Here is a 27030-nt window from a genome sequence, read left to right as displayed (position 1 = left end):
CACCTTGCACTGTGTGAGTTCCGTTTCTCTCACGACCCTTTCCGAGCACCCTTTCCTTTACCAAGCCTCGCCCTTCCCCTTCTCCCCCTTTTCCCGCACGGTCCATTTCCACTTCACCACCTTTTGGTCTTGGGTACGGCACCTGCCTCGGAGTCCCAGCAGGACTAACGGCTCCTCTTTCTTTCTCTTCCGGTCCTCCGAGGAGCAACCGCCCGGCCTACCATCCCCGGCTACAACCCAGAGTGGAGACGGCTGAGAAGCATCGACACCAGACGACCTCGGCTGGAGACCGTCCCCCAGTTATCCCTACCCCTCTATCCAGTATAATCGGAATTTGTGTTCATTAAAGACAATCACTATTGCCCACTACATCTGGCCTCCTCGTCTGTCATTCCAGCCCGCCACCCACCCACGACCACAGGTGGTGTCAGAAGTGGGATTTCCTGGAGACATGGAGGCCGTAATGCAGAGGATGGCCGCCTCCCAAGAACAATTAGGGAAATTGATGGAGCACTTCCTGAAAACTGCCGAAGACGACCGCGGGCAGCTCCACGACGTACTTAAAGGCCAGGGAGACACCCACGAACAAGCTATGGGGAAACTAACCACGGTTCTGGAGCAACAGAGACCAACAGCCTCCCTACCCTCGGTGGTCCTCCAGAAGTTTGTACCGGGAGAAGACCCGGATTTCTTCTTCACGAATTTTGAAAGGTTAGCCCAGGCCGCCTCATGGCCTATCGACCGTTGGGGCCATTACCTGGGGCCCTTATTGACTGGCGAATTACAGGCCGCATACCAACAAGCAAACGTCCAAGGCATCACTCCTTATGCGGACATCAAGATATGCATCTTGGAACGGTTGGGCATCGATGCTGAGGCTTACCGGGTGAAACTACGTCAGGTCAAAGAAGGACCACAAGAAACCCCCAGAGCCCTGTCATTTAGAATCAAGGACCTGACCTCTCGGTGGCTGAAACCAGAAACATCCACTAAGGAGGAGATACTAGAAAAGATACACTTAGAACAATTTCTGTCCTCTTTACATCCCGGTACGCAACGATGGGTACGTCAACATGCACGCTTATCCTTGGAAACTGCAGTGGAAATAGCAAGCGCCTACAGTCGAGCACAAGAGATACCCCGAGGCAAGGAGGAACATCCACAGAAACCCCCTCCCTCCACAGGCCTCAGACCTCTCCGCCCACCTCTACCTAGAAGACCCGTGTTGACCCCTCTGCTTCCTACATCAATGCCCACGCGACCTACCAACCCCGGACCCCAATGCTACGATTGTGGGGGTTTTGGACACATCGCTCGACTATGCCCCCACAAAGAAGAGCCCATGGAGATTGGCCTGGCCCGAAACTATGTGTGTTCGATTCCCGCTATGGGGCCACCCTCGTTCCATCGTCCAGTGAACATAAACGGACAAACCCTAACAGCTCTGGCCGACTCTGGGTGTCGACAGAGCGTTCTCCGGCCCCAGATCATGCAGAACCCTGTTGACCCCCCCTCAGGTATGGTCGCCATTCAATGTGTTCACGGCGACACGAAGAGATATCCAACCACCCAAGTCCAGGTCCAACATCCCCAGGATCCAGGAACCACCCTCACCGTAGGACTCGTTCCCTCACTTCCAGAAGAAGTCATATTGGGGAGTGACTATTCCGGTCTACCCGGACTTCTACAGGACACAACTGAGACCCTAACCAAATGGTGGGAAGAAGCCCCATTCCCTCGGGGGCTGTCCTCTCCCGCAACCCAGCCCAAGCACCCGAAAACCAAAGCACAGAAGAAGTAGGAGAAAAGAGAGTATGCCGGTGTCTTCCCGGTGGTCCCGGACGACCACCCCTGGCAGGTCGACCGAGAATTCAGAGCAGCTCAACAAGAAGACCCCGTCCTGCAGGAAGCATGGGCTAAGGCGTTAGAGCACGAAGATCCCCTTACCGTAGGTCCTTACTTCTACAAAAAACAGGGGTTGTTATACCGTAAGGGAGGGGCACAACAAAAGGCCCAACTACTGATCCCCGGCCCTTTCCGTGATAGGGTCCTGTTTCTCGCCCATAGCCACCTCCTAGGCGGACATTTTGGCGATGAAAAAACCAGCCAAACCATTCTGGAGAGATTCTACTGGCCCGGGGTCCACCAACAAGTGAAAACATACTGCAGGGAGTGCCCAGTGTGTCAAAAAAACAGCAGATACCGACCCCCTCGGGTACCCCTACAACCACTCCCTATTATTGACGTCCCGTTCAGCAGAGTAGGGATGGACATTATTGGCCCCTTGTTACCCTCTCGCAGCGGCTGTCGCTACGCCCTAGTCCTCGTGGACTATGCCACACGCTTCCCAGAGGCTCTGCCGCTACGGCAGCCGACCACCCAGAACATCGCTAAAGCCCTCATCTCCGTGTTCTCTCGGGTAGGATTTCCCCGGGAGATCCTAACCGATCAGGGCACCCCTTTTGTATCAGCCCTAATGAGACAGGTCTGCTCACAATTGGGGATCAAACAAATCCGGACCTCAGCATACCATCCACAAACCGACGGGTTGGTGGAACGGTATAACGCCACATTGAAACAAACACTGAAGAAGTTCTTGGGGTTGGACGCAAAAAGGTGGGAAGATATGCTGCCCCTGGCATTGCTCGCTATCCGTTGCAAAACCCAGAGCAGCACCGGCTATTCGCCCTATGAGCTACTGTATGGCCGATCCCCACGTACCCTGTTAGACATGGCCCAGGAAGCCTGGGAAGCCGAACCCGACCGTACTCGTCCCCTCCCTGAATATATAGCCAACCTGAAAACACATTTGGCGATGATACGGGACATTGTACACCAAAACCTGGAAAACGCTCAAAACAAACAAAAAGTACAATATGACAAGGGTGCAAAGTCCCGGAACTTCTCCGTGGGGGATTTGGTTCTATTGATGATGCCGTCCTCCGACCACAAACTACTAGGTCAATGGCAAGGCCCGTATCCCGTTCTTCGACAAGTAACCCCTGTCACTTATGAGTTAGAACTGGACCCTACACGAGCCACCAAGCAGATCTTCCATGTAAATCTGTTAAAAAAGTGGGAAGGCCCACGTCCCGTTCTCTCTAACTCCGTAAAGCAGGAACTCCTTTCCTTTGCCACCTGCATAGATTCGGGGTTACCCCCCCAACAAAACCACGAACTCAAGAACCGCCTATATCCCTTACGTCAGGTATTTTCCTCGGTACCAGGTCATACGACCATCACCGAACATACTATACACACGGTACCCGGGAAGGTGGTCAGACAAAGGCCGTATCGAGTCCCTGAAGCCCGTCGGGCGATCATAAAAAAAGAAACGGAACAAATGCTGAAGATGAGCATAATAGAACCCTCAGTGAGCGATTGGAACTCTCCAATTGTCCTCGTTCCCAAACCCGACGGATCCGTCAGATTTTGCATTGATTTCCGGGAAGTCAACAAAATATCCTCTTTTGACACTTATCCACTGCCGCGCGTCGACGAGATGATCGAACGCATAGGGAAGGCGCAGTACATCTCCACGCTAGACCTCTGTAAGGGATATTGGCAGATACCCCTCAGGAAAGAGGACAGGAAGAAAACAGCATTTTCCACCCCTGAGGGGTTGTACCAATTCCTTGTTCTCCCGTTCGGCCTTCACGGCGCTCCCGCCACATTTCAACGAGCCATGAACCACATACTAAGACCCCATACACAGTATGCGGGGGCATATCTAGACGATATAGTCATCTATAGTGGTAGCTGGAGGCAACACCTGGACCACCTCCACAAGGTTATCACCTCCCTCGGGGCATATGGCTTTACAATCAATCCCGCTAAAACCACCCTAGCTGCTCAAACAGTTCAATATCTGGGATACCTTCTAGGGGAGGGCCTCATACGACCCCAACAGACCAAAACTGAAGCCATCCGTTCCCTCCCCTTCCCTAAGACAAAAAAAGACCTACGTGCATTCCTGGGTCTCCTCGGGTATTATCGGAGGTTTGTACCCAATTTTTCTCAAAGGGCTGCACCACTCACAGACTTGTTGAAAAAGTCCACACACACTGAGACATTGCTCCGAAACCCAACGCCCTTGTTATGGCAGGCCTTTTCCGATCTTAAACATGTTTTGACCTCGGATCCCGTGCTAGTGAGTCCTGATTACTCACGATCCTTCCTTCTGCAGACAGACGCCTCAGAACAAGGGCTGGGGGCGGTGTTATCACAAAAAGACCAGTTTGGAAATGAGAAACCCATTCTCTACCTCAGCCGGAAGTTATTTCCCCGAGAAAGAAATTATGCTGTGGTAGAAAAAGAAGCCCTGGCCATTAAATGGGTGGTGGAAAGTCTCCGCTACTACTTAGAAGGCCGGGAATTCACCATTTACACGGACCATGCCCCCCTGGAATGGATGGCTCGGAACAAAGGACATAATGACCGGGTCCTTCGCTGGTTCCTGGCACTTCAGCCATACCGTTTCACCACGATACACCGGAAAGGGGTGGACCAGGGTAACGCGGACTACCTGTCCCGTTATCCCATGTCCGCACCCGGTACACGAAAGACAGCTAGGGGATGTGATGGACCCTTTTCCCCAGTCCCCAAACCCTCACGCATACCGCCCGGATTATCGCCTCTACGGCGTTTTCCCTTCCAGGACACCCAAAACAGAACGATCACCAAAGCGTCCGTGACAACGGAGACCCCGCCCTTCTCTCTCTTACAGGGTCCAATCAGGAGTGCCGACGGACCGGAAGGACTTGACCGGTGCCCCGGAAGTCCCTCCCCCCTGCGGACGGACGACAACAGAAAAGGCGGAACTGCAGGGACCGAGAGCGTCGGAAGATCGTGGCAGGAACTCTCGACTGACGTTACGGAGGAAAGAGAAGACGGAAGTGGAGAACTCGAGGAGTGGTCCGAAGACTGGTGGAGTCCCCCGGAGGTTGCTGATGAGCGGCCGTAACTCGGAGGAGAGTTACGGCGGGGCGCGTGAGTACCCTCCACCATATCCTAAGCACGTTAGGTGCTCTGTATAAAGTAGTAACCCCCTCCTGTATATAGATTCCCTCTCTTTTGAAGTCACGTCCAGCCACCCTGTAAAAATATACAGCACCTTGCACTGTGTGAGTTCCGTTTCTCTCACGACCCTTTCCGAGCACCCTTTCCTTTACCAAGCCTCGCCCTTCCCCTTCTCCCCCTTTTCCCGCACGGTCCATTTCCACTTCACCACCTTTTGGTCTCGGGTACGGCACCTGCCTCGGAGTCCCAGCAGGACTAACGGCTCCTCTTTCTTTCTCTTCCGGTCCTCTGAGGAGCAACCGCCCGGCCTACCATCCCCGGCTACAACCCAGAGTGGAGACGCCTGAGAAGCATCGACACCAGACGACCTCGGCTGGAGACCGTCCCCCAGTTATCCCTACCCCTCTATCCAGTATAATCGGAACTTGTGTTCATTAAAGACAATCACTATTGCCCACTACATCTGGCCTTCTAGTCTGTCATTCCAGCCCGCCACCCACCCACGACCACAGGTATCTTTTTGTTTCGGTGCCAAAAGTTTCGGAGTCGAGCTGGACCTGTCTTTCTTATCCTTTGGAGCCAAAGGTTACAGTTCAGAGGGCTTTTTGTCTCGACAGAAGCCAGAAGGCTTGATATGCTGTTTTGGTGCCGAGCCCGAAGGCGGGGCGATAGAAGCAGTCTCTTGGTGGCAACCCTGTCCCGAAGGCAATAATGGCCCAGAATCCTTTTGTTTGGTGGAAATGATTTTGGTGGGCGAATGGGCTTTGTTACCCACGACACCCTGTCCCACTTGAACGTCTTTGGACTTTAACTCGATCTCCGGTTCGGAGTCCGATTCTTGGATAGAGAAGGCTTCCTCCTCTTCTGCTGCCGACACTTACATTTCCTCCTGTTCGGTGTCTTACCCGAATATATCCAGTGTGTAGTCGATGTTCTGCCGCTGCATGTCCCTGCGTCGAGCTCAACGGTCCCGCAAAGTGTTTTTCAATCAGAACGATCGGCAAGCGGCACAATCTTTTTTCTTGTACTCCGGTGAGAGGCACGAGTTACAGACTTTATGCAGGTCGGTGAGCGGGTACTTGGAGTGCACCGAGGACAGAATTGAAACGGACTCCGTTCCATCGGCAGAAGACTAGATAATTATGACGTGGAAATCGACCGACATGGCTAGGCTCGAAGGCCGCCAACGACGTCTTCTCGATTGAAGATGGGAGTTTTTTCGACAGGCGGGAATAATGGGATGCGTACGAAACAATACCGACGAGGGTACAGTGGGTTGCACACTGAGGGGATCCCAAAGAATGGTCTCAAACCAGAGCGCCGCAAACCATGTCCAAACCCGAAGGCGGAAAGAAAACAATCTAACAATAGAGTCGATGCCTATGGGCACTATCACCGAAAGACGGAGTCAGCTTACCTCATGACTGGGAAAGACTTCTTTGAAAAAAAAAAAACTTGCAAACATCCGGATCCAACACTCAATGGCAGGAGTATGCAAAGCATGTGTATCTACAGCACACATGCCTTGAACAGAACAGTACTAACAGTTCTCCATCATAGGTATTCACTCCAATTCCGTAAGAAGTATAATATCTCCAATCACATGCGAGCTCATCGGTAGATAATTAATTTTTCCATATGAAACAAAGCAAAAATGAAGACTGGAAGCATCACTTTGCAAATGACAATGTTATTTTTTAATTTTAAAAATTACATCCAAATCACCAAAACTATAAAGAAGTTAAAAAACATTTGGCTGACAATACCACAATTCATTCCACCTTAACCCCTTCTGTGCCACGCCCTTTCCCCCTCCTGTGCCGGGCGTTTTATTAGTGGGTGGGGTTCATGACGAGATAGTCTCGTCATGGGCACAGCGCAACCGTGCTCCATGACGAGACTATCTCGCCATGGGCACTGAAGAGGTTAAAAAAAAAAAAAAATACAAAATAAATAAAAATACAAATTTTGTCACTGGACAGCCATTAAATATAATCCTATGTATATACGGCAGTACCTCTATTATAGTAATGGAAATCCGTAGTACTTCTCCTTGAAATTCACAGCTGTCCCATGCTAAGAACGCTGTAGTCCTTCCCATCAAAGTTATGGGCCCACAATTGGCATAAAACAGACTGCTATGCCTATATTTGCTATGAAAACTAAGTTAGTCTCACCACTGGCTGTGTGACGAGGTCTGAATCAGTAGTTCCAAAGAGTGTTTCATAATCAACTGTACTCTTGTGTTTTACACCCCTGCACTGAGCACTGTTCTGCTTACACACTTATTCTTTGTTACGCCACTAAATATGAAAATTATTCAAACCTAATAATACCTCGATTTACTAAATGCTATTTGAGTATGATGTTTTGCTATGTTGGCACTTTGATGCATACGTGGTTTACATAAATATGTGGCTTCCTGAAAATATATTACTGACAGTGAATCCAACCCTCTTGGAAACAAGCATTTACAATGCAATGGTCTCGGCATTGGTAAAGTTAGAGCTATTGGCATTGCTCATGACATTATTTTTATGTTTTTGTTTTTAAAACATTTAAAGAAACTGCATTGTTATTTACAATGTCAATAGCTTAATCACTCTCAAATGCGAGACCTATTGCATTTGCACCCACACACAGAGAAATATTGTAAACAAGTAATGGAGATTTGACGTCAAAGCATTATGAGCAACATTCTGTGAAATGTTTATGACATTCAGAAATTCACAGATAATGCCGGAAAACCTTACTCCTAGGTAACTTTAGTATTTCCATTTTCACATTAGCAAAAACACAGAGGTACATGTGCTCATGTGAAAATCTGTCAATCAACTGCATATTCATTATCCCTACACCCCCTTTCCTCATCATGAAAACAACTAAACTACTGCCTCTGTAGACGTACATTTACAACCTTTTCCAATTTGGAAAGAGATTGGAGAGCATTTGGTTAATACCCTTAAAAAGTAATTACGTGGGTCACACTGCATTATAAACATGGAACTACCAATTACTTGCAGCACACGTATATAGATTTGCAGAAGGTGGCAAAAAACACAGCCTTGCTAGAACCAATCCCGGATAAAACATGAGCCCTGATGAAATAAGTATACTGCCATAACTTGTCATGTTATTCCAAGGCACCAAGAGGGACAAGTGGAACTTTTTTTCTCAGGGAAAAGTAGATCTCTGAAGCATTCCATCCCTTGGAGAAATATATATTTTTTTATAATTCCAGAGCGCTTCTAGCTATACCTGTGATAATAATTATAACAGTGTGTCAAAAGAATAGGAAGTTTTTTACAGGGGTACGCTAACTGACGATTACAATATGATGATCAGCATGAAAATATGTACCAAACGCACAACTCGTTCGAGTGTTTGCAAATGCAAATTAAACGTTCATCAAGAAAAAAAATGCAATTCCACATTCTAATGTTATACACATTCCAGCAAAATACAAAATAATGCCCATACCACAGTTATACACAATTGGTGAACCGGGAAAGGCTTGTGCAGAATAAAAGGTTGCATGACAAATACAGGCGTGTAGTCCCACTGAATGTTCTACAAAAACTAGTTAATAGAAGAGAGTAGTAGTAAAATGGAGTTTGTGGCTCAATGGAAACTCAAACCATCCTTGTTGTTAACTGTGCCAAAAGCTCCGTATCATACAGGTTGCAAGGCAGGTCAGCTCCCTGTTGTTGTTGTTGTTTTAGTGCAGCACTGTGAATGACGTCTACTTACCCCCCGGGTGACATGCCCTATGCCCTCCTCTCCTGGCTGCGCCTCGGGACAAGCCCTCACTTGTAGGTGTAATGGGTCAGCACCTCAGACTACACCTCATCTCTTACTAGTCTGTGGCCCTCTCCCCGGTACTACTCCTGTTTTTGTACCTCCTCTCAAGGGTATGTATCACTCACACCAGTCAGTGGCCCTCTCCCTGGTACTCCTGTTTATGCATCTCCTCTCCTGGGTGTGCATTACTCCCCCCTCAACTCTCACCAGTCAGTGGCCCTCTCCCTGGTACTCCTGTTTAAGCATCTCCTCACCTGGGTGTGCATTACTCCCCCCCTCAACTCTGACCAGTCTGTGGCCCTCTCCCTGGTACTCCTGTTTGTTTATGCATCTCCTCTCCTGGGTGTGCATTTCTTCCTCTGATCTCTCACCAGTCTGTGGCCCTCTCCCTGGTACTCCTGTTTATGTACCTCCTCTCCTGGGTGTGCATTGCTTCCTCTCATCAGTCTGTGGTCCTCTCCCAGGTACTCCTGTTTATGTACCTCCCCTCCTGGGTATGCATTACTCCCCCCTCAAATCCTCCAAGTTCTTGGCACTCTACTTGATACTCCTAGAAATGTGGCCCTCTCCCGACACTCCCAGCCCTCCCCCTCCTCTTACCGCCTTCTCCAGGTGCCTCCTGGCCAGGTCTCTGTTCTTGGTGTGATGGTGCAGCACGGAGCCCAACTGCAGGTGTGTACGAGCTTCCCGGCGCGGGCCCGGCTTGCTCCCCAGCACGGCCTGCAGGCAGTGCACGCACAACTTCACCTTCGGCGGGCTGGAGGTGCGGAAGTGCTCGGCCAGGCCCAGCAGCGCCACGTACCAAGGCTCGGCCGCCTCGGCCTGGGGGGCCTGCGGCGCCACCGCCGCCATCTTGGCTCCAACAACAAGCGGCCCGGGCCCGACGCTCTCGCGAGACCTCTGCGCCGCAGCTGACGATAGACGTCACGCACCCGGAGAAGAGGGTTCTGGGAAATGTAGTCTTCTAGGACCGCCGGAAGCGGAATAGCATTGATTCGAAGCTCTGCATCCTTATTCTATTCCCTGCGTTGTTTACTTGTCACACGGGCGCAACAGCAAACCTGATGATCTGTTACATGCCCCACAACTGATAATCATACAACCCTCATATGCCTTTAATCATCCACCAGAAAGGAACTGGGATGGATGCCGGGACACCACCGCCTGAAGCTCTGCATCCCTATTCTATTCCCTGCGTTGTTTACTTGTCACACGGGCGCAACAGCAAACCTGATGATCTGTTACATGCCCCACAACTGATAATCATACAACCCTCATATGCCTTTAATCATCCACCAGAAAGGAACTGGGATGGATGCCGGGACACCACCGCCTTTCTCCGAGGCACAGAAGAAATGCCTCGGAGAAACGCAGCGTCGTTTTCGGATTCGGGGGCGTGTTTTGCTGTTGTCTCCTCCCTGAGACTTTTCGCAAAAAACACGCCCCCCGATCCGAAAAGGACGGGGCATTATTGGAGTGACGGGACCTCTTCTCCAATGGCTGGCCAGCATTTACTAGGCCAGCCAATGGAGAACAGGGGAGAAGAGGGGCGGGTTCAAGCCCCTCTTCTCCCAAGTCATTATCTCTCGCGAGCGAGACTGCGCAAGCGCAGCCATCGCTAGCCGAGACCTAAAAACGTACACGGTTTCACTGTGTTCTGGGTCACCTTGATTTTGATATAATGGCAATAAGAACAGGCATAGTGAGTGAAGGAGATAGTTGAGGCTTACATCACCTCAAACAGGACAAACATATGTACTTCAGAAGACGAACTACAAAAATGAAGAGAACATCAAATTATATCTTCTGAGGGGAGAAAATACCCAAACAAAAAAAAAATGGATCAACCAATGGCCTTGAAAAAATCCTTCTATCCGAGTTTAAAATTCAAACTCGCTCCCTACCATGTAATTCATCATGGGAAGGCTGACAGCCTTATGGGTTTCCTAAAGCTGCAGTTTTGGTTTAACAATATCTCAACTGCAGCATGTGTTGCCTAGCTAGAGGGTTTTTAGAACGGGTTTAAACAGTAGTGTTTACAGTTAACTGTTTAACTAAATTGGCCAAAAAATTAAAAAAAATTACAGCTTAGAAAATATTGCTTCGTATAGTCATGGTTGTTATGATTTTAAAAACGTTTGTCACATGAAAAAAGATACTATAAAAAATGTTCTGGAGATCGAACAAAATAGTTCGCTGTTTTTATCTTTCAAAGAAAATTCTCTGAGAGAGAAAGTAGCAAGCATTTAAAAGGTTTCCTAAAAAAGAACAAAAAAAGGCCAAAACGAAACACACAAAAAAGACTCTCACGGCAGATGGTATGTCGATTCTATAGCAAAGAAAGAACTAAAGGATTGAGAGAAGCTGGATGGACAGAGTGTATCCGGCGGTAAATGGAAACTTAACAATCCACATTGTGAACTTAGAGGAGTGTTTTAAGTTCTATGACACCCACTTCAGAATATACAGCCAAGGAACACGCGATTTGTGGAACTCAAGCACCAAGCAGAAAACAATACAAACAATACTTTCTGTGGCACAATCACTGCAATTCAGGGTGTACATGCACTAAACCACCTAAAATAATCAAAATAGCAATTTCCGCAAACAGCATCAATCAGGTGTGTGTATGTAACAATAAGACAACCTCTCTGTTTTCTGACCATTAAGTTGCGGGTTTCTTAAGTTTGTCTAGTATGAATTAGTGATCCTCCAACTCTGGTGGTCTGCTAGTGCTTTGACCTTGCCATTCTCCCTTTACAGACCTCAGAAAGTTTCCCCACAAGGCACATTTCTTACCCTTCCTCGCTGCTTTCCTCTTTTTCTTCCTTGGCATCGGTATTCTGCTCAGCCAAAGAATCGGAGACAAGTTTCAGAGAACGCTCAGAGTGAGACACGAGCTTCTGAATTGCCTGCAGCTCCTCTTCCGTGGGATAGATTTGGGAGTGCTTGAACATGATGTATCGATCGTCAAAAGATTCAGGGCGTCGGTTACGCTATCATAAAAAAATGAAAACCAAAGAACTTCAATGAATAGTGAGGGCTGCATTTGTAACAAATGAGAATATAAATGCAAAACTCTAATATCAACAATATGCACATTGTGTTCGGTCCTGCTTTTAATCATTATAACTATGTGTTCTCAAAATGATAGTCTGTCACCTGCTGGACCTCTAGGTGTGCTACCTCTGATTATGTACTTTTTGCCCACTTTCATATGCTTAATCTTCATTGCACCCCATGTATGATCTGAGCCTGATTTACTGACTTCTTTTCTAGGCCCACTTTCATTAACTTAGATTAGCCAAGTAAGCCATCCCATTTCCTCAAGGGCACATAGGGTCCAATTTACAAACTATAAGTCGCAATTTGCGCCCAGTATTTCTGTGACCAGTGCTGAACTATATACTAAAAGGTTGGCTTGTAAAATTCTGATTCAGAGCAGCATGTAATCAGCCCAACCTTTTACACATGAGATATGTCACTTATTGCGATTCACTCCGACAGGTGGACATCACAGAGATGGTGAACTGCAGGGGTCAGCAGACCACTATGTCTGTGACTATTTTTAAATAACAATTTTTTTTTTTTTTAAGGCAGCCATTTTTCCTTAAAGAAAATGGTGTACATTTAAAAAACAATCACTTTACATTTTTAAGTTAATTTAAGAGTTGGCACTGGTCACCTGCACTTTCAGTCACTAACCATTCACTCATCTCATCTTCAATCGCTATTTCAAAGCGATGCCTACGTCAGGACCTTCCAAACACGGTTTCAGGATAGAGTTGCAAAACCATTTTAGTAGTCACAAAATTTTTACAGACTGCTAAAAATGGTTTTAGTAATTGTAAAAAAAAAACTTTTTGCTATCACAAACAGTGATTTGGACTGCTTGAGACAGTATATCAAACATCTGTCCGTTAGCCCCATTGAGCGGTTTGCAATAAGCTTGGGGAAACATTGTCCAGTTTGCAGCCTTGAGCAGGACTGCAAACATGGATCAGAAATTATATGGTAGGCCCAAAACATGTCAATTGTTCAAAGCATATGGTGTTTGCCAAACAAATGTTTCTTGGTGCATAAATCAGAAAGCAATGGACAAAAACAACAAACATTTTATTGGCAAGGTTATTCTTTCTGTCATTTGGTGACTTTTCGTTCTTAGGTGAACCATCATTCACACATTTTTGGAGATACAAACCAAATGTGTGTCCAATTCTGAATGCGACAATAATAATAATAATGGATATTTGTAAAGCGCACAGCTACCTCAAACGAGGTGTCTCGGCGCTAATTTAGCAGACATCCAAACAGAGGGACCAACACAGTTAATCCTGTTGCTTAAAAAGCCAGGTTTTCAGCGTTTTTCTGAACTCTAACTCTGAGTTCAGCATGCGTAAGAAGTGAGGCAAGTTGTTCCAAAGCTTGGCAGACCCCACCAAGAAATACCTGATCCCCTGCCTGACTTTGGAGGATCCGGGGACAGTGAGATTACGTCGGAGGTTGGATCCAACTATGTATATTTGTTAGTGATCACCAACAAAGACGAACGAGTTACTTACCTTCGGTAACGATATATTTGTAATAGACAAATATTAGTTATGGATTCCTCACCTTAGAATTATCCCCAGGCATTAGAATGGAATCTGGAGAATCTTTCTTCAGCAGTACCCCTACGCGTTAGTAGGTGGCATTGGTCGACTTCGCGTTTATCGTCGGTGTTGTGGTCGCTGGAATGACGTTGCGGTATCTACTTAGACGCCGCCCCTACGCGCGACGTCAGTTCTTTACACGACATTCCACACCAGAAGCGCAGAGCCATGCAAGACATTGACCACTGGTGCAAAAAACTAGGGCCCTGAAAGGGAGTCCCTTACCCTAGAAGTCAGTTCGCAGAACGGGGAGGATGGGTGGAGCGGTGAGGAATCCATAACTAATATATGTCTCTTACAGATATATCGTTACCGAAGGTAAGTAACTTGTTTATCTGAAAGAGACTCTTAGTTATGGATTCCTCACCTTAGAATAGATACCCCAGTAATACCAACCATGGAGGTGAGTCTGCGAACTAAGTTGACACCAGAAAGTCCTGGAGAACTGAACGGCCAAAGAACCCGTCTCTCCGGACTTGGCTGTCCAGGCAGTAGTGCATAGTAAACGTGTGCAAGGAAGCTCACGTAGCTGCCTGGCAGATGTCATGAAGGGGAACTCCACGTTCCAAAGCAATAATAGCTGCCGTCGCCCTGGTGGAATGGGCACGCAAATGTTCCTTTTTTGCTAAGGAATAGCAGATATTGATGCAAAGAACAACCCATCGAGAGATGGTCCATTTTTGCACAGCCCGACCTTTCTTGGAGCCCACATAGCCAACAAAGAGCTGGTCATCCACCCAGAATTGCTTTGTGCAATCCAGATAGAATGAAAGCTCACGTTTTGAATCCAGACGGTGGAGCCTCTCTTTCTCCTCAGAAGGATGCGGGGCGGGCAGAAGGTTGGCAAAGTGATGGTCTGTCCTATGTGGAAAGAGGTAACCACTTCGGGAAGGAAAGAAGGCCTAGTGCTAAGGACAACTTTGTCGGGATGGACAGCCAGGAAAGGAGGTTTGGAAGAAAGAGCCTAAAGCTCACTCACCCTGCGAGCAGAGGTGATGGCAACCAAAAAGGCAGTTTTAAGTGTCAGAAGTCTGAGAGGACAGTTATGTAGCGGCTCAAAGGGAGTGCATAAAAGATAGGTCAGAACTAGGTTAAAGTCCCACTGGGGCATTACGAAAGGAATTGGAGGAAACAAGTATTTGTATTTGTATTTTGTATTTGTATGTTGATTTATAGAGCGCGATTGCTGCCCGGGGGCGTCCAAGCGCTAAGAAGCCAACAGAACAAGAGGAGGTAGCCAGGGCGTTATTGAGCAGCATTGAAGAGGAATGTTTTTAGCTGTTTCCTGAATGAGGTAAGATTGGGATTTTTCCTTAGGTGGAGGGGTAGGGTGTTCCATAGCTTAGAGGCGTTGTAGGTGAAAGTCCTACCGCCAGTTCTGGATTTTTTTATTTTGGGGATTGTGGCCGTGAAGGTCTGGTTGGATCGCAGATTCCTAGTGGGAAGGTAGTGTGACACTAGGTTGCAAATGTGATGAGAGGGCCCGTTTTCCAGAACGCCTGGTGCGCAATGCATAAGGCTTTGAATTGTGTTCTTTGGGAAATGGGTAGCCAATGCAGTTTTTTCAGTCCATTTTTGACTGATTGACGTCGAGGGATCTGAAGCAAAGTGCGCGCGGCACAGTTCTGCACCGTCTGTAGTCTCCGTATCGTGTACTCTGGGGCGGCGAGGTAAAGGGCGTTGTTATAATCCAGTCGTGACTGGATAAGGCCCTGAATGGCTACTTGTTTTGCCTCCATTGGTAGAAGATGGAGTACCTTTCTTAACACTCTGAGGAGGCCGAAGCAGGTGGCTGCCAGTTTGGTGGATTGGGTGCCGAAGGACAGAGATCTGTCTAGCCACACCCCAAGGCTCAAGTGAGTAATGCCCCTAAGGAAACTATTTACAATAGGGGACTTGAAAAGAGAAGGCTGGTCAGGAAGCCGAAGAAAAGCCGAAATGGCTGAAAGATAGCCTTTTAGAGTACCCAGAGCAGAGCCCTGCTGGGCCAAAGAAAGAATGAAGAAGAGAACCTCTGAAAGGGGGGCAGAAAGGGGATCCACAGCCTTTGCTGTGCACCATGCCACAAACTTGTTACATCTACAGGCGTATACGGTCTCGGTGGAGGGAAGCCTGGCTGCTAAGATAACATTACAGACTTCAGGAGGAATGTCGAAAGCTGCCAACTGTCGCTGCTCAAACTCCACACAAGGAGGCTGGACAGGTTTGGGTGGAGGACCGTCCCTTGCTGCTGCGACAAAAGATCCTCCCGAAGGGGCAGTCTGATCGGAGGATCGATGGCCATGTGCAAGAGCTCGGGATACCAGACTCTTAGAGCCCAGTCTAGGGCCACAAGAATGACTTGGGCCTGGTCGCACTTGATCTTCTTCAGCACTCTGGGTAGAAGTGGTATAGGCGAAATGGCAAATAGAAGAACGCAACTCCACTCGCGACGAAAAGAGTTGCCTAGCGAGTGCCGCCTTGGATATTACAATGCGCCGAACTGCTGACATTGCGCATTCTCTTCGGTGGCAAATAGATTTAACCAAGGCTCTCCCCATTGTCGAAAGAGACCTTGCACCACCTCTGATTGAAGACGCCATTCGTGATCAGTCATGCACCAGCGGCTGAGTTCGTTAGCCCTGGCGTTCAAAGAACCTGCCAGGTGTTGAACCACCAGGGACATGTCTTGATGTTCCAGCCACTTCCAGAGATGAAGGGCCTCCTGACATAGGGTCCGTGACCCCACCTTGCCCTGTTTGTTGCAGTACCACATGGCGGTGGTGTTGTCCATGAACACCTGCACTACTCTCCCTTTGACAGAAGGAAGGAATGCCTACAGTGTAAGACGAATTGCCTGAAGCTCCAGAAGGATCATGTGTAGCCCGGACTCTGCCAGAGAGCAGAGGCCTCTGATCTCCGCCTCCCATGTGGCCGCCCCACCCCAGAAGTGATGCATCTGTCACCACTGTGAACTCTGGCTGGGGAAGGGAGAGGGACCTGCCGTTGTACCAATCCTGGTTCGTCCGGCACCACTGCAATTGATGTGCAGTGCCCTACGAGGTCTGGACGTGATCGGACAGGTTCACCCCATGTTGGGTTCACTGGAACTTCAGGTTCCACTGCGGAGCCCGCATATGCCATCTGGAATGATCGATCAGCAGGATGCAGGAGGCCCAGCAACCTCAGGGTCACCCTGACCGAAACCCAGGACAAGGGCTGAAAGATCGGAATCAGAGCCCGAATATCCCGGACTCGCTGTTCGGGAGGATAGACCTGAAACTGTGCCGTGTCCAGGACCACTCTGATGAAGAGGCGCTTCCGAGAGGCAATCAGGTGCGACTTCAGCACGTTGATGGAGAACCCCAGCAAATGCAGGTCGTCGGCCGTAGTCTGGAGGTGGGAGACGACTATCTGGGGCGAGCCCGCCTTTAACAAACAATTGTCGAGATGGAGGAAGACTGAAACCCCTGATCTGCGCAGATGTGCTGCAACCACCGCCATCACTTTCGTGAACACCCGAGGGGTGCTGGTAAGGCCAAAAGGAAGCACGGTGAACTGAAAGTGCTCGTGGCCTACCATGAACCGCAGGCAGCGTCTGTGCGCCCGTAGGGCTGGGATGTGGAAGTAAGCATCCTGCAAGTCCAGCGCTACCATACACTCTTGTGGATCGAGAGCAGACAAGACCTGAGCCAAAGTGAGCATCTTGAACTTCTCCTTGCGGAGAAAGCGATTGACGTTCCGGAGGTCTAAGATAGGACGCAGGCCCTTGTCCTTCTTTGGCACCAGAAAGTAGTGGGAATAACAACCACAACCAACTTCTGGCATCGGAACGCGCTCAATGGCCTCCTTGGCCAAGAGGGCCGCAACTTCCTGCTGAAGAAGCACCAAGTGATCCCCCGACATGCGGTGGTACTGAGGTGGCATGGCTGGAGTAGTAGTCTCGAAGGGGAGGGAGTAGCCCCTTCGGACTATCTCTAAAACCCACCTGTCCGATGGAATGGTGCTTCAGTGAGGGAGGTGATGGCGAAGCCTGCCGCCCACTGGCATTTGATGGGCCTGAAAGTTCAGACTAGGAAGGTTTGGAGGCAGCGGTGGCCGGGTGGAGGTGGACTGACCCGCCCGCTGGTCCGCCACGGCGGAACCAGAGTCCGCGGCCGTGCTGGGATTGTTGCTGCGCAGGCTTGTGGCTCTGTTGCAAATGCTGTGGGGCGCCCCTTCCGGTGCCACGAAAGGAGCGAAAAGCAGAAGGCGGAGGAGGGCGGACTGCGGAGAGCCCCAAGGACTTGACCGTAGCCCGCGAGTCCGAAGAGGCGACAGCCATCAAAGGGCATGTCCATAAGTGTGCTTTGGACATCCCCCAAAAATCCAGTAGTCCTCAAACAGGCGTGGCGTCTGATCGCCACCGTTGTTGCAATCAACCTGCCCAGTGAGTCGGCGGTGTCTAGGCCACAATGAATCATGAACTTAGCTGCGTCCCTCCCCTCTGAAAGAGCCTGGGAGAGAGCTGTCCGGGCCTCCTCCGGACACTGAGGCCGCACTTGCGCCACCGTATCCCACGGAGAGTGGGAGTAACGGCCCAAGAGGCATGCGGTGTTCACGGACCGCAGCGCAGAACTGGCGGAAGAAAAAACTCTTCTTTCCGAACTGATCCAATTTCTTGGATTCTCTATCCGGTGGTGCGGAAGGGAAGGTCGTTGGGGAAGCAGAGGCTTGGACAACCAAGCTCTCGGGGTGGGATGTTGGGAGAGGAAAATGGGGTCACCCGGAGCCGGGCGATGGCGTCGGGCCACGTTCCTATCCAGGGGAGGCCCTGTGGTGGGCCTGGACCAGGTGCCCAAAAGAACGTCAGAAAGTGTTTTGTTGAAGGGGAGCAGCGGCTCCGCAATAGTAGCTGCCGGCTGAAGCACTTCTGTCAGGAGGTTAGTCCTGACGGCCACAGTAGGGAGCACAAGGTGTAGAGCCTCGGCCGCCCTACAAAACACCACAGCATAACTAGCGCCCTCCTCCGTAGCCACGGTAGGAGGAGACAGCATGGCAAGGTCTGGTGAGGTATCCAGACCACTGGCTTCCCCCAACTCCTCTGCCCAGTCCTGATCAGAAAAGCAATCAGCTGCGAGAGGGTCCTCAGACCCCTCTCAGTCCTCCCCTTCTTCCTCAGGCCGTTGTACAAGCCTAAAATAAGGAGCAGGGACATGGGGATAGAAATCCGAGAGCAACGTCGAGAACGGCATCGATCGACACCGTCCCGACGCCGCATCCCCTTCGTGGCTGAAATTGGGGCCGACATTGTCCCGAGGAGCAGGTGACGTCAGAAGTGGTGCCGGTGGGGTCGACGTCGGTGGAGGTGTTACGAGGTCAACTGGCCTCGAACCGGATCCAGGCCTGGATCCATGGGGGTCCTGCGGCACTGGGGCCGGCAGCGGCCGGGGCCGCCAGTGATGGAACGCGAGGACCCCCAGTCGGGACCGCGGGACCCGACGGCCCAAAGAGGCGAGCCATGGACGACAGGAACTGCTGTATCTGGGCTGGAGTCGCTGACGGACCAGGGAAGGGCAGGTAGGCCGGCGGCGACACCACAGGCTCCGCCGGAGCCGCGGGTGAGGCACCACCCTCAGCCGCATCACGCGACTGGCGAGGGGAAATCGGAGAACGATGACGTTTTTTCGACTTCTTGTGCTTCGCCTTACCTGACCCCGAGTGCGAAGACTTGGATCCCGAAGATCGATGATGATGACTCTATCTGCCGGGCCTCCAGCAGCTTTCGGGACCACTACCGCAGACTTCGGGCCATGGCCCGGCAGCCGGGGGCACGACTTGGGGTCATGGTCGCGCCCCAGGCAGAAAAGACACACTCGGTGTGGGTCAGTCACCGACATCATGCGGTGACAGTCCTCACAGGACTTAAAACTGGGCATCCTAACTGCACCAGGAGTCGAAAATTTGATGAAAAAATAGAGACAAAAAGCCTCTAAAAGTCAGTCAAAAAATGACTGGGGTACCTGCTCTTTCCGGATCTGTGCTTGCTGGCGCGGAAAAAGGAAGAACTGATGTCAGCATGTGTGGGCGGCATATAAGTAGCGCCTGCGATGTCTTCTCGGCGACCACGACGCCAATGACGGACGAGGAGCCGCACAACGCCACCTACCGACGCGCAGGGGTACTGCTGACAAAAACTTTCCGGCTCCAGTCTGACGCCTGGGGATATTCTAAGGTAAGGAATCTATCACTATGTGTTTCTTTCAGATTTAACCTTACTGCACAAACTTAGCCCCTTGCGACTTGAATACTCTTTAAACATGAGTGATCTTGAATGCATGCGTCCTTGTTTTTCTGTCAATCTATACAAGTAGGGATATCTTGAAGGAAGGAAGGAAAACATTTACGGCCAGATGGAAAGTTCTCACTTCCAGTCAGTTGATGTGGTAAGACGTCTCCCTCAGACCAAGTTCCCTGAACATAAAGATGGTTCATGTGAGTTCACCATCCCACAAGAGAGACATCTGTGATAACTGACTGCGCTGAGTTCTCCTGATGATAAAGATGTCCTTTATATAAGTTTTGAGACTGACACCAATATGGAAATGATTAAACTGCAGACTGGGACAGAGTGGGTTTGTCTTCCCTGCTGCCTGTCATTTGGCACCATTGATCCTCTAAGCATTGCTTAAAAGGTCTCATGTGGAGCCTGGTTTGAAGAAACGGAAAACTACAAGAGGTCATCAAACCTAGAAGAGCAGATTACAGTCTTTCCTCCGAAGAATACAGTCTGGCAACCCGACTGTCCAGAATTGAACCCAGGTGGCAGAATGACTGAACTGGAACTGCAATTGATTACTTATGGCTGATATGCAGACATAGTCTGCAAAGAAGTGGTAAAATCAGTATGGTACCACTTCAGAACATCCTCCAATACCTCATCTTTGATCAATCAATCATCAAGATAAGGAGAGACGAAAACCTTTTTTGTTTTCTGAGATATGCAGCAATCACAGTCATACATTTGGATAATGTTCTTGGGGCCAACTTTAGTCCAAATAGAAGTACTTTGAACTGGAAATGGTTGTTGCCCACTAGCAACCTCAGAAACCTCTTGTGTTTCTTTATGATTGGTGGATGTGAAAGTAAGCATCCTGAAGGTCTATTGCATGTATTGAGTCACCTTCATGTAACTGTAGGTGAACCACCAGCATCCTGAATTGTATTTCTTTACTCATTTGTTAGTTGTTCTAAAATCAAGAATGGGTCTGAAACCCTTTTCGGGTCCCTTTTTTGACCCAGAAAGTAAAAGGAATAGTTCTGCATTGTTAATAAAGGATTTCCTCCACCACCTTGAGCAGGGTGCTGACTTACTTTCAGAGTCATTCTCAATGTTACTAAGAGGATGTTCTCTGAGGAACACCAGGTTACTCAATATCCACCTGTCTCCTGTTATTCTTTGAGACTTTTGAAGATGGTTCATTATGCTTCCCACTTTCGGAGTGACTAATGGAGAGGGAAAGAAAGAAGTCACTGCTTTGGTGGTATTTTCCTGGCTGCAGCAGATGGATGGTGCCCTCATCCCCCTTTCGAAGAATTCCTTTGAAGAAAGGACAGTCTTTCCAGCTGTAACCAAATTGTTTAAACCCAATGTAGGAAGTAGCATTTGTCAAAGAATTGATATGAATATTTTCTATACTACGTTTCTAGACACCTGCCTATAGAAGTTTCATCTCTGCATTCATATGATGCATGTAACCATTTGCATAGGGTCCATAAAGTGCACTGCCAGAGAATTGAAGATTCATAATGTGCTGTGACATCTCAGGCTATAAAGCATTTAAGTGGAGCCAAGACCTGCATCCAAAAACCAAACCAGGGGACAAGCCATGAACTGTTGAGTCAGATGATTATGCAGCTTGTCTTCCCAGTAAAGCAGTGGCACTCGCAGCAGTTCTGCATATTTTCTTTCATATTGAATCAAAGTACTTTTTTTCCTTATCTGTTGGGATAGTAGAATGCAGTGAGGTAGTGTGAAACGTCTTGGGTGCTGAACAGTCACCGATGGAGGGACCACTCTCATGGGATAGAGGGTTGTGTTCTGGTGCTTTATATTTCGTTAGAAGTCTTGTTGGTGCAGACCTGGCCAGATAAATGTCAAAGATAATTAAAATGCCTGCTCCTGAACACTAGGGATTAGAAGAGGAACTGTTACATTTAGTTTGGAGGCCTTTCTCGCTATTGCTTCATTAAAGGTAGCAATGTCATTGGTGGGGGGGAGGGTACTCGTGAATTGTGGGAAATAGGGCAGAGTAGCTTTTGACAGACGAATGAGAGAAAGCATTGCAGACTGAGAAAAATGTGAATACAATCATGCCCTCTTCCTCGAAAGTCTTGAATGCTAGGAACGTAATCTTTTGACGTATCTTCTAAAAGAAGATCTTGAGCGCCCCTGAGAGATTTTGTTTTGCAAGGTTCTCTTGTAACAGAGATAGGAGTTTGGAAGTCCAAACCCCATGGTAGAAGAGAAGGAATATGAGAACTTACCAAGGCACTTGAGTAGGTAGGGCCACAGGAAATAACTTGGTGACATAGGAGTACTAGGAAAAGCAGCCACTGAAAGGTGGATCTATGGAGAGACCTCAGAAGTCAGTGAATTTGGCCTGGGGTACTCAAGATTCAGAAGTTTATGACAGTTTCCTCCATTTCTGCTTCTTGAACTTACACTTCGGAAAGCTACAACTTGCTTAACAAGGATGTCTTTGACATTGAGAGATGCTTCCATGTAGAGTACACTGCCAAGGTTGACTGATGTCACTACATCAAATGGGAGAGATGTTTCTATGGTTAAAAGCTTCAACAATATTTGGACTGCTTCTTCAATGTCAAACAGGAGTAATGTTTCAACTGCAAATGCTTCTATGCCGTTCAGGATTACATTTTCAACATCGAACTGTAGAACATAGTTGGACATTTGTGGAGGGTGATTCCTTCAAGGCAGAGTGTCAGTGGCAGCCGATCTGTTAACATTGCCCTACTCTCCATTCTTTTCTTTAAAAAAGGATATGCGGAAGATACTCCTAGTCATTTTTTATTAACGTAATGGCCTTTTTTAACATAAACATAATTGGAATTTGTCCAATTCTAGCATTTAATTGGACCGCAAATATATCTTATTGTATTACTTTGTGCTTTTCTACTAAAAAGAGTTGGAGGGGAATTCGGTGCTTATGCAATGTGTCATTTGGTGCAAAGGTTAATTTCTGCATACACGTTAAATATATTTATTTACCTTCTTTTGAGACATGTTCAGAAATAAAATTGGGAACAACTCAAAATTATTATATTTCCACACATCTGTGTTTACTTGCATTAATACAAACATCTGTTTTGTTATCCATTATGCACTTAGTGTAAATATCTTCATCTTACTGTGAAGTGTCTGTTAAGACATTGTTGAGAAGAGCTCTATAAACTTGTTAACTGGATGCTTATATACAGAGATATTCACTCTACATTTTACTGAACACTCATTGTGACAGAACAGTTTAGGAATGTGGAAAGTCCTGCATGCATTTGGGCATATGACAAACTGAAGGTCCAAATATACACCTAAGATGGCACCTGCCTATTGATGTTTGGCGTTGCAGCCTTTTTCACATACTGAATGAGACAGTCACAAATAGGAGCTGCTTTATCTGAGCCACAGCTGGCAATTTTGGTTTTGAAGTGACTGTGTATGAAGTGACTGAGTATAAACTTTTTCCATTAGTTTCTAAAGAACAAGTTACTTACCTTCGGTAACGATGTATCTGTAAGAAACATTAGTTAGTTAGATTCCTCACCTTAGAATATCCCCAGGCGTCAAGCTGGATCCGGAAAGATTTTTCGTCAGCAATACCCCTTGCGCGTCGCTAGACGTCGTCTGCGGCTCCGCCTCCGTGCGCCGGAATGACGTCGGAGTACTTAGACGCCGCCCTCGCGCGCTGATGTCAGTTCTTGTACATAGTTTTCCGCGCCAGGAACGCAGAGCCATGCAAGAGACCGACACTGGTGCCAAAATGTCTAGGGCCCTGAAAAGGATAACCTTAACCCTAGATGTCGGTTCGCAGAATGGGGAGGATGGGTGGGTCGGTGAGGAATCTAACTAATGTTTCTTACCGATACATCGTTACCGAAGGTAAGTAACTTGTTCATCTGAAAGAAACACGTTAATTAGATTCCTCACCTTAGAATAGATACCCCAGCAATACCAACCCCGGTGGTGGGTCTGCGAACCAAGATCACACCAGAAAGACATGGAGAACAGAACGGCCAAAGAAGCCATCCCTCCAGACTTGCCTGTCCAAGCAATAATGCTTGGCAAACGTATGCAGCGAGGCCCACGTTGCTGCCTGACAGATGTCCTGCAAGGGGACTCCCCGGCCCAGGGCAGTGGTCGCCGCTGTGGCCCGAGTGGAATGGGCCCTCAGCCCTACAGGAGGTTCCTTTTTAGCCAAGGAATAACAAGCTTTGATACACAATACGACCCACCGAGAGATGGTTCGCTTGTGTACCGCCCTCCCCTTCTTAGCGCCCACGTAGCCCACAAAGAGCTGGTCATCCACCCGGAACTGCTTGGTGCGTGTAGGAGAGTAGGGTCTGCTTTCTATGCTCACCCCCACTTTTTGCTTTTGCTTTACTGGTTTTCGACTTAGATGTGGCTGTGGGCCTGCTAATCAGACCCACAGCCCTGCTGTTCTCTCTCTAAATTAATACTATGTACTTTAGGTGCATAACCCATTTGGATAGGATCACCTTATTGGCCCCTGTACAGTGTACCCTAGGTACCCAGGGCATAGGTGTACCCTAGGCCTACCAGGGGCTGCAGCATGTATTATGCCACCCCTGGCCTGGCCTTCCATTTTGACACAACTGGCTGATCACTCAGCTGGGGCAAGGTCGTGTAATCACCCCTTGCTTAGGTGTAGTATTCCTATACCTAACTTACATATAGACACATGTGTACCTATCAGTCACTCCTATGGCAGGCCTTGACAATCCTGGAGGCAGAGTGCTTGGTAACATGTGAGATGGTGCTCTAGCATGAGCTGAGCCTGTCTGCAGCTTTCGGAACCTTGTCCTTATAGCTGTTCTATGATATAGCCTACCATATACTCTTAAAGTGCCTTATAATCTTAGACGGTTATGGTAACTATGGTTTGGCTTTATCGAAACATGTCGTGTAAGGTGTCTAACACTGTGGAATAATACCCCCATGCCATTTCTGGACATGAGAATATTATTCCCCCCTTCTAGAGGGAAAGACATGTTAAAATCATACTTCAACTGTTAGCCTCTGACCAAAGCCTCAGCATCACAAAATGGATGCTGCTGCCACGACACAAGTCTGACCTCCTGCAGCTGGGAGTGATCCCAGCCAGGGAGGCCTGGACAATAGGTTTCCTGCTTGGGGAGGTGCTAGCACCTCCCCAGACAGCCTTTAGTGTATTGGGGCAGGGTGGGCTGAAAGGAATGAGACATGCCTGGGGCACACAAGGTGTTCCTTGCATAGTCCAGTTCAAACCGGCGCTGGGGCACTCCAGCCCCAGCTCTGGCGCGAAACTGGACAAAGGGAAGTGGGTGTAACCACCCCTTCCCAGGTCCCACCCATAAGGCGTGACCTAGCAGGTATCCCAGCCCCCCAGATTAGTATAAGAGTGGGAGTTGGGCCTCAAGACTTTAGATTATCCTGAACCTGCAAAACTGAACAGAAACTCTGGACCTTCGACATTCGACGAAAGAAGAAGACTGAAGAATCTCCCTTGTAGCCAAGGACTGGCTACCCTGTGCAAACAGGCACCATCAAGAGACTACCCTTTGCTTTGCCCACGTTCTACGAGGAACCGACTGCAGAGCCTGACCAGAGCCTTGACTTCCAGACTTCTCCGACCCTGATCCACATCTACAGCAGAGCTGAGATCCGTGGAGGCGACGAGCGACGTGGGACCGGCTACCTGGAAAAAGTGGCTAGTAACTTAAAGCGCAGCTTCTGAGGTACCCTCGAAGTTGTGCACCGGGGATTGAGAAGCCCCAACCCCAAGCACCATCTGCACCGAAGATCAGCCCCCCACACTCCACGAGTCCTGCGTGGGGCCCTTCAGCATTTTCCTGCTTGCCGCGTCTGTCCGGTTGCTTGCCCGCTGGCTAGTGGCCTTTGTGACGACGCACCCTGAAATCTTCTGCGCTGGTTTGGCTCCTCCAGACTGGCTCCCGCTTCTCTGCAAAGAAGAAGCACCCCAGACCTTCCTGGTCTGCACCAGAAGCAAGTCCTTCGTTCTTCGTGGGTTCCGCTTGCCAAGGCTTGGTGAGTCCTAGTCCAACTTCGACGCCGCCGACAGCAAGAGCCTTCGTGGGACAGCTCGCCTCCTGGTCCTGGTCGTCCTCGACGCTTCCTGGTCCTCCTGGCTGCAGCGACAAGCTTCACCTTCACCTGCAATCTTCACGACATCGCCTGGTTCCACGTGGTCACTGGCTAGTGACCTTGACTCTGTCCCTTCTGCTTGCAGGTTTCTTCTCTTCTTGATCCCAGCCTTGGGATCCACCGGACACTCTTCACTGACTGCCTGTCAGCATCTTTCTTCAGGCATCCATAGGAGTCGACGACGCATCTTCACCCCTATGCACCCGCAGCCTGTGGGCTAGGTAACTTGGGTACTCCGGTGCTCATCAGGATAGTGACTATCCTAGTGTCTAGTTTTCAAGTCTCAACTTCCTAGCTACTCTGGAAGTGTCCTAAATCTACCGTTTTCTAAACTGTACTATTGCTATTGACTTTTACGCATTACGCGTGAGTGTTTCCACTCTGCATACGAATCCCGTGGGCCTCCCACTTCCTAACTAACGTTAGTGTAGTGTAGCCCCAGCGATTCCCTAGGCCTAGGCCTATTCTATTTCCGTGACAGTGGTTCTTATACCACTTACTTAGTATATGGTTTGCGTGGCCCCTAGGGCCTAACTGTATTACTTACCTGTGTGACTTAATGTATGCTTAAACAAGACTGTGTTGTACTTACCTCTAATCTCATAAAGAGTGCTGAGGGTTTGACTAGAATAAATACACTTTATTTTATATATATATCTGTTGTGGTGTCCTTTCATTTGGTATTCAAGGGATTATATATGGTATCACAGCTGGCTTCACATGCCATTCAGAGTTTAGCCTAAGACTGCTCTTGTCCATGCTACCACTAGGATAGCTGGTCTATAAGGTTGACTTTACAACCAATCACCATAAGGGTATTTGGACTGATATAAGGTGTACACTAGAACTAGTGACATCATACATCAGGCCAACTTCTCACAGTGCGGTCCAAATAAAAGGACAGCGCCCGTTTTGGGTCCAGACGGCGGAGCCTCTCTTCCTCTTTAGAAGGATGCGGAGGCGGAAAGAAGGTGGGCAACGTGACAGCCTGCCCGATGTGTAAAGCAGTCACCACCTTAGGAAGAAAGGACGGACGAGTCCGGAGAACAACTTTGTCCGGATGGACAAAAAGAAAAGGAGGCTTAGAAGATAGAGCCTGGAGCTCACTCACCCTTCTAGCAGAGGTGATGGCAACCA

General features: G+C 48.8%; 1 protein-coding gene across 1 annotated transcript in view; it reads right to left on the bottom strand.

Moving 5' to 3' along the window:
• Nucleotides 1–27030, bottom strand: part of ZFR2 (zinc finger RNA binding protein 2) — a 701383-nt gene that overhangs the window by 330611 nt on the left and 343742 nt on the right. Inside the window, exon 12 of the mRNA XM_085639486.1 lies at nucleotides 11620–11816. Within this exon, the coding sequence (XP_085495612.1) occupies nucleotides 11620–11816 (197 nt within the window). The remainder of the gene's footprint in view (nucleotides 1–11619; nucleotides 11817–27030) is intronic.

The sequence above is a fragment of the Triturus cristatus genome, chromosome 12, assembly GCF_964204655.1.
Source record: "Triturus cristatus chromosome 12, aTriCri1.1, whole genome shotgun sequence".
In the NCBI taxonomy this organism is placed as follows: domain Eukaryota; kingdom Metazoa; phylum Chordata; class Amphibia; order Caudata; family Salamandridae; genus Triturus; species Triturus cristatus.
Note: the sequence above shows the minus strand (reverse complement) of the source record. Positions and strands in the feature narration are given on the sequence as shown.